The following is a 14,214-nucleotide window of genomic DNA, read 5'->3' as shown; positions in this document are numbered from 1 at the left end:
TACGGTCAGGGCGTGACATTATGTTGGAGTCATTAAAACTTGTTTTTCAACTACTCAACAAATTTCTTGTTAACAAACTATAGTTTTGGCAAAACTGTTAGGACATCTACTTTGTGCATGACACAAGTCATTTTTCCCCACAATTGTTTACAGACAGATTATTTCACTTCTAATTCACTGTATCACAATTCCAGTGGGTCAGAAGTTTACATACACTATATTGACTGTGCCTTTAAACACCTTGGAAATTTATTTAATGACTTTAGAAGCTTCTGATAGGCTAATTGACATCATTTGAGTAATTTGTGTACCTGTGGATGTATTTCAAGGTCTACCTTCAAACCCAGTGCCTCTTTACTTGACATCATGGAAAAATAAAAAGAAATCAGCCAAGACCTCAGAAAAAAGTCTGGTTCATCCATCCACCATAAAAAGCCAGACTACGGTTTGCAACTGCACATGGGAACAAAGATCGTACTTTTTGGAGAAATGTCCGATGAAACAAAAATAGAAGGGCCAAAGCAACAAACAATTATGGCATGCATTACATCATTGTGTGCTTACTTGTGTATGTGTTTGTGCTTTTGTGTGCAGAGAGACTCCGGGGAGGGGAGTGGCTGTCAGTAACTCAGGGATAAATAGAGGGGCAGAGCTCAGAATTTGGCAGAAGGCTGACCTGACAGGATCGAGCACAGGACCAAGCAGGAGCAGGAGGACATCAGCATTTAGATTTAGTTTTTCAAATGGAGGAACATGAAGATATTCAATACTGTTTTCTAGACAGAAACTCTTCTTGCAGAAAGGCTTTGCTATCGATATCTATCTACATAACACTGTACATCTTCTTCTCAGTGATTTCAGCAGTTACAGTATTTTTGAACGTACTGGTGATCATCTCCATCTTTCACTTCAAGCAACTCCACACTCCAACCAACCTGCTCATCCTCGCTCTGGCTGCATCAGATCTCCTGGTGGGACTGATTGTGATACCAGTAATGACTGTAGCAATAATTGAATCATGCTGGGGTTTTGGGAAATATTTCTGTGCGTTTCTTCTCTACATTACTTGTTTATGTACTTCTTTATCTCTGGGCAGTTTGGTCTTGATATCTATTGACCGCTATGTTGCTGTGTGTTATCCCTTATTGTACCACTCTAAAATAACAATAACAAGAATGATGTGTTGTATATCAATTACCTGGTGTTGTTGTACCATATACAATGCTGCTATTATAAAAGACATTGTAAATGTACAGGTACCCAGTCGGTGTTTGAATGAATGTTTTATTGTCGTAGGAATAACCTGGGGAAATATAATTGACTTTGTATTTACAATGGTTGTCCCATGCTCTATTATTATAACACTTTATTTGAAAATCTTTGTGGTGGCCAGATCACAGGCCAGAAAGGTATTTTCAAAAGAGGCTGCCAATGTGTCTGGTGTTAAAACTGTACAGGCAAGTAAGTCTGAGAGAAAAGCAGCAAAAACTCTGTCTATTGTTGTTTTCACCTATCTAAGTTGTTGGATTCCATTTCTATTTTCTTTTTTCTTTGTTTCTTTTTTAAGTGACAATTTACTATCATTCATCCTCAGCTTTCTGCCACTTGTTAATTCCTTAATTAATCCAATAATTTATGCTTTCTTTTATCCATGGTTCAAAGTGACTGCTAAACATATTTTAACTCTGAAGTTAAGGTGTTCGTAGTTCCTGTATTTGTATTTCTAAGTTTAAAAAAAAAGGTTTGACATAGTTTTGTTATACAATTGTTCTTTCATGTAACAATACACTGACAATACATAGATGAATGTGGTGTTGATACAGAATGATTTGGCTGGATTGGATTGGAATGACTTGAATAAAGTTTAAGAAGGCATAAATTAAAAACAGTTTAAGGCATAAATAAAAAAAGGAGAAGGCATAAGAAGGTACAAGCTTGTTTTATAAAATACACTGTAGTCATTTTGGGTTGTATTCTCCAAATTCCGAAGCCTGTGGTTGTTCCATGTTATTTAATGATAAATAGTATTTAATTATTCTAAAAGTACATTTTGAGGAAGTCATGAATCATTATATATATTGTCTAACATTACCCTCTAGTGGCTACATAGTGACACAACACCTTTAACAAGTGCAGTGAAGTTGAAATGTTCAATACAGCATGATATTAGACGACGTCCAAGTCTATCTCAATGGTGTATTGTGTAAGTAGTTGAGGGTAAAATGCAAGAATATGCAATTATGTGTAAGACTTTATAATGTTCAGTAATAAGCCATTTGTATTTACAGTTTGCTAACCATTTATTATTACGCACACATTTGTTAAATATTAATCACCTGGGTATTATGACATTTATAAATAACTACTATATGCAGTAATGATTAAACACAACAGTGGAGGAGACCACAGCAGACACTTCAACCTCAACATACTGGGTATGAACACTACCACTACTCTCACTCCATCACTGCTGCCATGTCAGGGGTCACGCCAGAGCAGCTCTCCCTGAAGCTGTTGAGCGTGAATTAATATAGTGATTGGGTAACACACTAAATAATTAATAATGGATAAGTATATCGTTTATTCATAATGTATATATCATTACTTCTTCATCTGTTTTAGCAAGCCAGTTCTTCACACATTTATAAACAGCTTTCATAGTATGTAATGATTTATAAGATCATTCATCAGATGTTTAATAAATATCCTTATAAACCATCTACTAATCATTAGTAAAGTATTTTCCAGTCCCTAATCTAAAGTGAGGACTCTTCAAACTTTCTTAATACTTTATAAATGTTTTGAAAAGTGACCAGTGTAATTTCTCACAAAAAGATGGACATGCTATTGGTAGATATTCCAGCAGTACCTCATGCTCCTTAAGGTCTCAAAATGACATAGAACATATCAATGGTTGAATATTAAGCACATCGAGGATGTTAAAGGAAATATATCAATTTTTTAAATTCAAAAACAGTCACATTGTTGTCGTAGTGTGTAGTAGTAACGTGTTTTGTCTGAAAATGCTGGCATTCGTGTTTGTTGGCAGTGACTTTTAAAACCAAAGTGTGGATTACAGTCACTCATGAGAGCAGTTCATAGAACCCTTACAGGGTAAGGGAACCGATACCTAAATACATAATTTAACTGAACATTATGTTTAAAGGGTTGCTACCTTTAATACAAAACAAGTGAAGTTGTCGAAATACTTGACTTCTTCAAATGGGGGGACTAGATACATAAGGTGCATTCATTTTTAAATGGTAAAACAGATATGTATGAAAATACTCTCAAATAAAAGGTGACATTATATAATGTCACCTAATATGAAACAAAAGATTTCCAAGTTTAAAAACAGAGCAGAGTTGCACTGCAGAGTGTTACACCCATTTGTCACTGGTTGAATCAACGTTGTTTATTTTATTTATTTGACATTTTACCCCCTTTTCTCCCCAATTTCATGGTATCCAATTGTTAGTAACTACTATCTTGTCTCATCGCTACAACTCCCGTACGGGCTCGGGAGAGACAAAGGTTGAAAGTCATGCGTCCTCCGATACACAACTCACAGCGCGCATCCAACCCGGTAGCCAGCCGCACCAATGTGTTGGAGGAAACACTGTGCAACCTTGGTTATCGTGCACTGTACCCGGCCCGCCACAGGAGTCGCTGGTGTGTGTTGAGAAAAGGATATCCCTACCGGCCAAGCCCTCCCTATCCCGGACGACGCTCGGCCAATTGTGTGACGCCCCACGGACCTCCTGGTCGCGGCCGGTTACGACAGAGCCTGGGCGCTAACCCAGAGTCTCTGGTGGCACAGCTGGCGCTGCAGTACAGCACCCTTAACCACTGTGCCACCCGGGAGGCCATCATGTAGTTTATTTTTTAACCAACATGGAGTAGAAGTCTGTGCCCAGTGGGCAGAGATTGTTTTCTGTATGTAGTGGCCATTGGATGGCAGTATAATTCACAATATCTTGACTCATGTGGAAGAGAATTTTGTCTGTTCTATAAAGTCAATTTCTATCTGAACTTTCTGTGTAAGGTGTAAAGTGTGTCTGTAACAAACTGAGAAGAGGCTATCTGTCCGAATAATACCAAAGCCTTTTATTTACAGGAGACTCAATGAAATAAAGGTTTTATTATGGGTGATGAAAAAAATATGCACAAAACATGTCAAATCAAACTTTCCTTCAATTTTCTCCACGTACCACCCACACACTTCAGGTTAACCCTAACAGTCCTGAGGCTCCAGCAAAAAAATGGTCTGCAGGACCATGGTTGGTGCCGTTCAGTCCCTCGTTGAGCTGCAATGGGCACTCTCCCCATGGAGGAAGTTTGCCAAGTAGCCCTGTGGAGGGATTATTCAAATTTCTTAATTTTCATCTCTATGTATAGTCCACCTCCCAACTGATTGTGCCATGGTTGCTGCTTCAAGTTTCAGCAACACAAAGCTGTCATGGAAGTTACTTGAATCTGGCTCATTGTGAAGTCAATAACTCTGATAAAAATCCCTCGTCACGGGCAATGAAACATGTTGTTTTGTGGCCTTCAGAGAGGCAAATATCAAAGGTGTGAGTGTGATGAAAATGATCTCAGAGCAGACAGTGGCAACCCATGTGGTTACTGTGGCGTAGGCTAGTGTATAAGGAAAGTAGCCTACTTTAACTCCTTAATGCAAGAAGACGGGGTAAATTGTCTAGAACGGAACAAATTATGTAGAAAATTCTGCAAAACGGTGAATGTAAACTAAGGACAAAACATGCTGCCCTTCCTCGTGCCCACTAAAAATCCACACAACCCTCCCCCAAAGCAAACATTTTTTATACCCCTCCACTATTTTTGACCCCTCCCCAAGTCATTTTCGAACTCACTAATTGTGCTGTCAATTGAAGTTTGTATCTGAAACTTTTGGCAGGAATCATTTCAAATGTTGGGTCTTGAATGTATGGTGGTACCAAGCACACAAAAACAGAATTGAACATTTTATGAGATAATTATCAAGTTAATAAAAAATAATAATCACGTTAATACAAGATAATTATCATTTTAATATGTGATCCTGAAATGATCTCATATTAACTTCTTAAATGTTAATTCCCCAATATAGGGGACTTTCATTTTCATTTCGATTCTGTATTTAATAGTCACATGTACAGGGTTGCAGGATTGGAGGGTACAGTGAAAATCACAGGCTCTGAGCTTGAACATGCAGGACTAAGTTAAATAAAATAATGAAAATGGTAACAAATAAACAATAGAATTTAAATGTCATAATAAATGTCCATTGGGTTGGAGGCAGAGTAAAAACTGTTGAGGAAGTGGGGGAGCAGCATGACCATTGAGCGAGAGTGGGAACCAAGTTAAATGAAAAAACATTAACAACTGCAACAGTGATGAATGTCGTTGGGGTGGGGCAGAGGTCCCTGATGATCTTCTTGGCCTCCCTACGACACCTGGTGTTGTACAGTGGCTTGTGAAATTATTCACCCCCCTTGGCATTTTTTGTTGCCTTACAACCTGGAAATAAAATTCATTTTCGGGGGATTTGTATCATTTGATTTAAACAACATGCCTACCACTTTGAAGATACAAAATATTTTATTGTGAAACAAACAAGAAATAATGCCCAAAAAATAGAAAACTTGGTTGTTTGAGATAATTAAGTTGACGGCACACGTCAAATGTATGATATATGACCCTATGGTCACTCGTTAGAGGGTCTGCTAATTTATGCATATATTGAATCTATTCCTATGAAGTTTGAACATTTGAAAGAGAATGGCCCCACACCCCCTATTGTATTGCCCTTAGGGTTGTTGTCTATGAAGCAGGAATGTCTGGGAGGGGGATTGTGTGTGTGTGTGTGTGTGTGTGTGGGTGTCTCTGCATGGGGTGTTAGAAACAAGGTCCCTTCGCATTGTGTACATTTCAAGCTTTCAACAACAATAAAATAAACATTTAAATAATGTTTCTCAGCCTAACACACTGTTGAGTTTCCTATTTAGTTATCTTTATATGTACATGCACCAAGCTTCCAGGTGGCTCCAGCCTATGGATGTCCGGTGCATGTACACCGGGGGGATTTTGAAAGAGGGAGATTAGAACCCAAAAATTAATAGGGGTTAAGAAAGATCCTTAAGGTCATTTCAGATTCAGGTTTAGGGTGTAATAAGCATGCCCCGGAGAAAAAGGCTTTCGGAAAAGCAGTGTGCGTGTGCGTGCTGGCGTGTGCTGGCGTTTGCTGCCGTTTGCTGGCGTGTGCTGGCGTGTGCTGGCGTGTGCGTGTTTCAAAAACAAAAAGGGTAGGGGGTGTGTGTTCAACAATGCCCAGGCATCTGCAGTCAAGGCCCTCTCTCTCTCTGCAGGGGTTGTTTGAAACCAAGGTTTGCACTATCTTGCAAACGGTATGTACAGATAACTGCCTACCCCCCACCAAAAAGTGTGACGGCGTCTCTTAAAATGGGGACTTTCGATTCATTGACACATATGCCTTTTCAAATCCTAATTTCTCACCCCCAGAGGATGTGGGGGCTAAAAAGTCAAACAGACCCCAGAAAGAATACACTATATCTAGACCGACCCCCGGGGTTAAACATTGATATTTCTAATCAGCGCAGGGTGCCCCCACCCCGGTCTATAAATTTACATCGGACACCCCCAAGGTGCTAACCCTGAGGATGTAGGAAATCAAAAGGGCCTCGTCTTACTGTCTCGACGCCCCTCCTGTTGTTTGAAATCACTACCTTTGTAATCTAAACCAAATATACAGGGTGTTGCATACAGGATATCGCCCGAAAAAACGTCAACCCATACCCTGTAAACTCGTTTGGTACCATCTCTCCTTTTGAGCCAAGACCGCGCCTACAAACCCACAGGCCAACAGGCCAGGACAGATAAAAAGCTCATCCGTGAATCCCTCCTAATGGCACTTTCTGAAGGTGAGTTAGTGAAAATAATATATTTTAAGATTTGGAGTCGGGGAATTGTTTGAATATTATTTGAATATTAAACAGGAGTTATATGTGTTTTATGCCGATGACATACATTTTTTAAATGTCAAATGCCCATATTCTTGTCATTTAAAAAAGGTATATATATCGTATAACATGTTAATATTATCTAACGTCCGCAGGATATCAAACATTGGGACAACTGCACCCGGGGATAAATGCTATGGAACAGCCGTCGATAGAATGGAATTCCTAGGAGCAACAGGAGGACACAGAACGCTACGATATATCTACTCTATGTATTTTTTATGATAAAATGTACAACAGACATCCGAATCCCCTACACCCCTGGAGGACATGGTCGAAACGGAAGGGGTATCCCGGAACATGAGGTGTAAAACAATGAATTCGACATGAGGTGTAAAACAATGAATTCGACATGAGGTGTAAAACAATGAATTCGGCATGAGGTGTAAAACAATGAATTCGACATGAGGTGTGAAACAATGAATTCGACATGAGGTGTAAAACAATGAATTCGACATGAGGTGTAAAACAATGAATTCGGCATGAGGTGTAAAACAATGAATTCGGCATGAGGTGTAAAACAATGAATTCGGACGATTTCACCGCTTTAAACGACATTTCGGAGGTCGTTGATTTGCGGTTGTTTGAAATCGGCAGACAACAGGTTACGAACAACTCCGAGACAGAAACAACTTTAAGTCATGATATTCTAAAACAGAAAGACAACGATTTTTTACAGATATTCAGAAACAGATGGACAATGATTTTTTTTTTTTATTTAAACATTTTTTTAGGCAATATGTCAAATGGACGTATTCTTATAATTTAAAATGTATCTATTTCATATAAATACATGTTAACACTTTCTAACCTATGTATGATACCCAAAGGCTACCGGGCATAATTGATTGGGAACCGACAGCGTTAGACAAGGATTCTCAGAAGCAAACTGTGCCCGGTCCTTTACGTAGCCCTTCACCATCACACTATTTTCAGCTTAAGTCCCCAAACATTTTATCCATCAAAATATTCATACATTGAAAACAAAAAAAGTGTGCTGTTTTTGTGTTTACAGTGGACAGCCAACAGACAGGGGTACATGCATCATTAGGGACTCTGAACGACTTCGGAAGAGCAGATGAAACAGATGTTCATCTACGTTTTTGTACTAAAGGCCTTACCCTAACTCCAAACACCAGGCAGCAGCCCAGGATAAAACAATAATCAGTGAATCCTTCCTTCCTCACGTGTACCGGCCATTGGTGGAAGAAGGTGAGAACCGAGGTGCAGCGTTGTACGTGTCCGGCCTTTTATTAAATATAACTGAACACTAAATACAAAGTAACAAAAGGCACAACCGAAACAGCTACATCTGGTGCAACTCACACTTAACAGAAAATAACAGGCTACCTAAGTATGGTTCTCAATCAGAGACAACGATTGACAGCTGCCTCTGATTGGGAACCATACCAGGCCAAACACAGAAATACAAAACATAGAACAAAAACATAGAATGCCCACTCCAACTCACGCCCTGACCAAACAAAAAAAAAATATTGCATATACATTTTTTAGCATCTCAATATTGAGTTATATGTTGGAATGTCTAATAAACAAATATATTGTATACATTAATAATATTATTTTGTCAGAAATTCAAGCCGTTGATACAGTTGTGTACTCTATTGTCCGCCCTGCTGATCGTGCTCTATCTGAACTACATTATGCTTTCATTATTTTGCATTAAATCTTTATTGACCTTAAATTATTATAGAATTTGTGTAAAACTAAGTATATGTTGTTTTCTCGAGTGTACGAAAATTATTCTAATGATTGAAATGTCTGTTGTGCTAGTATATACATTAAGCTGACTTTAAAAAAACAGTTAGTTAACCACTTTTCGGATAGGGGACGCTCGCGTCCCACTTGGCCAAAAACCAGGGAAATGCGACAAATTAAAAATCAAACTTTCATTAAATCACACATGTAAGATACTCAATTAAAGCTACACTCGTTGTGAATCCAGCCAACATGTCAGATTTTTAAAAGGCTTTTCGGCGAAAGCATAAGAAGCTATTATCTGATGATAGCACAATAGTAAACAAAGAGGATAAAATATTTCAACCCTACAGGCGCTACACAAAACACAGAAATAAAATACAAAACATGCCTTACCTTTGACGAGCTTCTTTTGTTGGCACCCCAAAATGCACCATAAACATCACAATTGGTCCTTTTGTTCGATTAATTCCGTCCATATACAGTGGGGAGAACAAATATTTGACACACTGCCGATTTTGCAGGTTTACCTACTTACAAAGCATGTCATTTTTATCATAGGTACACTTCAACTGTGAGAGACGGAATCTAAAACAAAAATCCAGAAAATCACATTGTATGATTTTTAAGTAATTAATTTGCATTTTATTGCATGACATAAGTATTTGACACATCAGAACAGCAGAACTTAATATTTGGTGCAGAAACCTTTGTTTGCTATTACAGAGATCATACGTTTCCTGTAGTTCTTGACCAGGTTTGCACACACTGCAGCAGGGATTTTGGCCCACTCCTCCATACAGACCTTCTTCAGATCCTTCAGGTTTCGGGGCTGTCGCTGGGCAATACGGACTTTCAGCTCCCTCCAAAGATTTTCTATTGGGTTCAGGTCTGGAGACTGGCTAGGCCACTCCATGACCTTGAGATGCTTCTTACGGAGCCACTCCTTAGTTGCACGGGATGTGTGTTTCGGGTCGTTGTAATGCTGGAAGACCCAGCCACAACCCATTTTCAATGCTCTTACTGAGGGCAGGAGGGTGTTGGCCAAGATCTCGCGATACATGACCCCATCCTCGCGATACACGACCTTCTTCCATTTTCTAATAATTGGACCAAAAGTTGCTGCCTTCTCACCAAGCTGCTTGCCTATTGTCCTGTAGCACATCCCAGCCTTGTGCAGGTCTACAATTTTATCCCTGATGTCCTTACACCCTCTCTGGTCTTGGCCATTGTGCAGAGGTCGGAGTCTGTTTGATTGAGTGTGTGGACAGGTGTCTTTTATACAGGTAAAGAGTTCAAACAGGTGCAGTTAATACAGGTAATGATTAGAGAACAGGAGGGGTTCTTAAAGAAAAACTAACAGGACTGTGAGAGACGGAATTCTTACTGGTTGGTAGGTGATCAAATACTTATGTCATGCAATAAAATGCAAATTAATTACTTAAAAATCATACAATGTGATTTTCTGGATTTTTGTTTTATATTCCGTCCCTCACAGTTGAAGTATACCTATGATAAAAACTACAGACCTCTACATGCTTTATAAGTAGGAAAAACTGCCAATTCGGCAGTGTTTCAAGTTCTCCCCACTGTATATCCAAAATTTCAATTTATTAGACAGCTTCCAAAATGTGCAACGTCACTACAACATATTTTAAAAGTTGCCTATAAACTTTGCCAAAATATTTCAAACTACTTTTGTAATACAACTTTAGGTATTTTTAAACTTTAATAATCGATCTAATTGAATACAGCTATATCTGTTTTCAATAGAGGACGAGAGGAAAGTAACGCTACTTTTCATGTCTTGGCCAACTCTCAACAGTGTTACGCAGTCCCTAGATATCATTGCACAAATGAATAACCTCAACCAAATTCCAAAGACTGGTGACATCCAGTGGAAGCGGTAGGAACTGAGAACAGGTTCATAAGAAATATAATTTGCCAATGGGAATTCACCGAACAGACAGAGACCTAAAGATGCTGAAAGTCCTCTGGGTTTTGCCTGCTACATAAGTTCTGTTATACTCACAGACATGATTCAAACAGTTTTAGAAACGTCAGAGTGTTTTCTATCCATATCTACTGATAATATGCATATCTTATATTCTTGGCATGAGTAGCAGGAAGTTGAAATTGGGAACACTATTTATCCAAAAGTGAGTAACGCTAAAACAAATAGTGCATTAAACTTCTTAAGGTATACGGGTATACCTTAAGAAGTTAATGCACTATTTGTTTTAGCGTTATCCACTGTTTTTTCAAAGTGGAAGAGGACAGAGTTAGTTTCCTGGGGTTTGGAAGGTGTGATGTGCGATGGCTTCTCAGCCTTGCGCGGAGGAGACGCTGTTGTTACAGCGTTGATTCAGGTGTGTTCCTGAGAATGTAGTTAAGGTGGAGGAGGTTCTGCTCATTGTCGGTGAACAGGTAGGAGCTGAATTTATACATTCTGCTTTTAGAGTGAACAGAGCTGTGGTTGTGTTCATGAAAATAGCCCGTGTTTAGTCCTAAACACTGGCCAGTGTTTAGTCCTTCAGGTGCCTTTTAGCAAACTCCAAGCGGGCTGTTACGTGCCTTTTACTGAAGAGGCTATTTCATCTGTCCACTCTATCACAAAGGCCTGTTTGCGACCTGGGAGTCTTGGTTGTTTCAAATGTCTTCCATTTAAGATGGATGGAAGGCACTGTTTTCTTGGGGACTTTCAATGGTGCAGAAATGTTTTGGTACCCTTCCCCAGAAGGAAGGCATTGGGAGACTTGTCTGGATTGAGGGAAAGATGAACAGATACATGTACAGAGAGGTCCTTGATGAAAACCTGCTCCAGAGTGCTCAGGACCTTACACTGGGGCAAAGGTTCACCTTCCAACAGGACAATGACCCTACTCACACAGCTAAGACAACGCATGAGTAGCTTCGGGACAAGTCTCTGAATGTCCTTGAGTGGACCAACCAGAGTCCGGACTTGAACCCCATTGAACATCTCTGGAGAGACCTGAACATAGCTGTGCAGTGACGCTCCACATCCAACCTGACAGAGCTTGAGAGGATCTACAGATAATAATGGGAGAAACTCCTCAAATATAGGTCTGCCAAGCTTGGAGCGTAATGCCGAAGAAGTCTCAAAGCTGTTATCGCTGCCAAAGGTGCTTCAACAAAGTACTGAGTAAAAGGGTCTGAATACCTACATATGTAAATGTGATACTTCAGTTTTTTATTGATAATACAATTGCAAACATTTCTAAATACCAGTTATTTTATTGTCATTATTGGGTACTGTGTGTAGATTAAACCAATTTAATAAATTATAGAATAAGGGCTGTAATTTAACATTTGGAAAGGGTCTGAAAACTTTCCGAATGCAATGTCTACCCTGTCTTATATCCTATCTCTTAACTACCTCATTTTGCAACTTATTTAGTCTAGTAAATAAAAACTTGAAATAGATTTTGTGGCATTGAGTTAATTTGCGAAGAAATTGGGTTTTTGCAATTCCAAAGCTTCTCGACTATTAAAAAGGAGAATATAGTCAAAATGACTGTTGATTACACTGGGAATATGGAATTAATGGTATAACGGTTAAAGTTACCGACTGACAAAGGTTAATCCTGGGTTTGTCTTTATCCAATGGTGCCCCTCTTAGATTAATTTGCATAGGATAACAAAAATGATCAAATAAATAATATCAGTGAAGTATTCCAATAATTAATCAGTACATGATATTGAACATTAATTCACCAAAAGTCTCAACATAATAAAATAATTTAATATAAAAATATAATAATATGTAGACAATAGGGTGGGTGTCAGGCCAAGGTGCCCCAGCATTTATATTGGAACTGTGTGGTGCGTGTGTTGGTAAGATTTGTTATCCTATTTCCACAATGTTTTATTAATTTTCAGAGATAGGGACGGCAGGTATTCTAGTGGTTAGAGCTTTGGACTAGTAACCGTAAGGTTGCAAGTTCGAATCCGAATCCCTGAGCTGACAAGGTAAAAAATCTCTCATTCTGCCCCTAAACAAGGCAGTTAACCCCTAGGCTGTCATTGAAAATAAGAATTTGTTCTTAATTGACTTGCCTAGTTAAATGAAGGTAAAATAAAAAAGATGTGAATTTAAAACTATGCCAATCATGGTTATTTTATTTATAACCAGAGAATTGGGGTAATTCAAATAAGACTAAATGCGATATATTTCTGAAGTCGGCTAGAAGTGGGGACAGACAGACAGGCAAGTCCTACCAGGACCTTGGCCTCAGCACAGTGGGATGGGTCTGGAGTTTCATCTCTCTCCAGTCCCCAGAGGGAACCAGACTTCCAGATGATAAGAAGCTTAATGATAAGAAGGCATACAGTATGCAGTAGGTTACAGTATGCGGTAGGATACAGTATGCAGTAGCTAGACCTTTGGTAGACCTATGGTTGCAGGTGTAAATAAAGAATGCTATTATTAAATGGAGAATGGAACGATGGTGTAACGGCTTTCTTCCTGGGAAAGAGAGGAACAAAGTGCAGCGTGGTGAGTGTTCATCTTCTTTAATAATAAATCCCAACTGAACACTTCAAATTACAAAACAACAAATGTGAAAACCGAAAACAGTCCTATCTGGTGCATAGACACAAAGACAGGAAACAATCACCCACAAACCCCAACACAAAACAAGCTTCCTAAATATGGTTCCCAATCAGAGACAATGACTAACACCTGCCTCTGACTGAGAACCATATCAGGCCAAACACAGAAACAGACAAACTAGACACACAACATAGAATGCCCACCCAGCTCACGTCCTGACCAACACTAAAACAAGGAAAACACACAAGAACTATGGTCAGAACGTGACAGATGGCCTCATTCTGTACAGTAGGTGGAGGGAGTATGGAAGTGCATCTAGGACTGTGTTGTTTGAGAATTTATAACGCATCTTTTGATAATCTTTGGTTGGAGTCTGAGCAGTCCAGGATTATGAGGAAAAACATTTAGATCCATAATATTTATTCCACAGGACAAAACTAGATCCATCGTGGAATCACATCCAAAACGTATGTCCTCTCTCGATGACTTACAGATTGCTGTCATCTTGCCTATCTCCTGTTTCTACTAATCGACCTGACCCTTGGAGAACTGCAAACTGTTCTTCAGGTCCTGGGCCTCTCTGGTCAGGTCCTCCATTATTTTATTAGTTGACTCACCCAGTATTTGGACATAACACCTGAAGCTATTTTCTTGTTGTAACAACTGTTTGTAGAACTATATTTAATTGTTTAAAATATCATTAACCTGTGATAGAGAGACACCACTGTCCTCAATGGTACTCCCACTGTCTTTGGTCTTTGCCATGGTAGCAACGTAGGTTACGCTGTAACACCTCGCAATTTCAGACGGGGCAGGTCACAGGGAAGATTGGAAACAATAACAACAGCAACAAGCCGGGGACAATCCACAGTCACAGCCACA

General features: G+C 39.2%; 1 protein-coding gene across 1 annotated transcript; it reads left to right on the top strand.

Moving 5' to 3' along the window:
* Nucleotides 1–318: 318 nt before the first annotated feature.
* LOC118936360 (trace amine-associated receptor 13c-like) lies at nucleotides 319–1,886 on the top strand. Its single transcript, XM_036959596.2, has one exon. The coding sequence runs from the start codon at nucleotides 744–746 to the stop codon at nucleotides 1,704–1,706; it is 963 nt and encodes a 320-aa protein (XP_036815491.2). The 5' UTR covers nucleotides 319–743; the 3' UTR covers nucleotides 1,707–1,886.
* Nucleotides 1,887–14,214: the final 12,328 nt, after the last annotated feature.

This window comes from Oncorhynchus mykiss, chromosome 22 (genome assembly GCF_057628025.1).
Source record: "Oncorhynchus mykiss isolate SJ-2025 chromosome 22, ASM5762802v1, whole genome shotgun sequence".
Classification (NCBI taxonomy): Eukaryota; Metazoa; Chordata; class Actinopteri; order Salmoniformes; family Salmonidae; genus Oncorhynchus; species Oncorhynchus mykiss.
This window is presented reverse-complemented; position numbering and strand designations above follow the sequence as displayed.

Bases quoted from the DNA above. Each gene is read 5' to 3' on its own strand.
- LOC118936360 (XM_036959596.2), top strand. From the start codon at position 744: ATGGAGGAACATGAAGATATTCAATACTGTTTTCTAGACAGAAACTCT.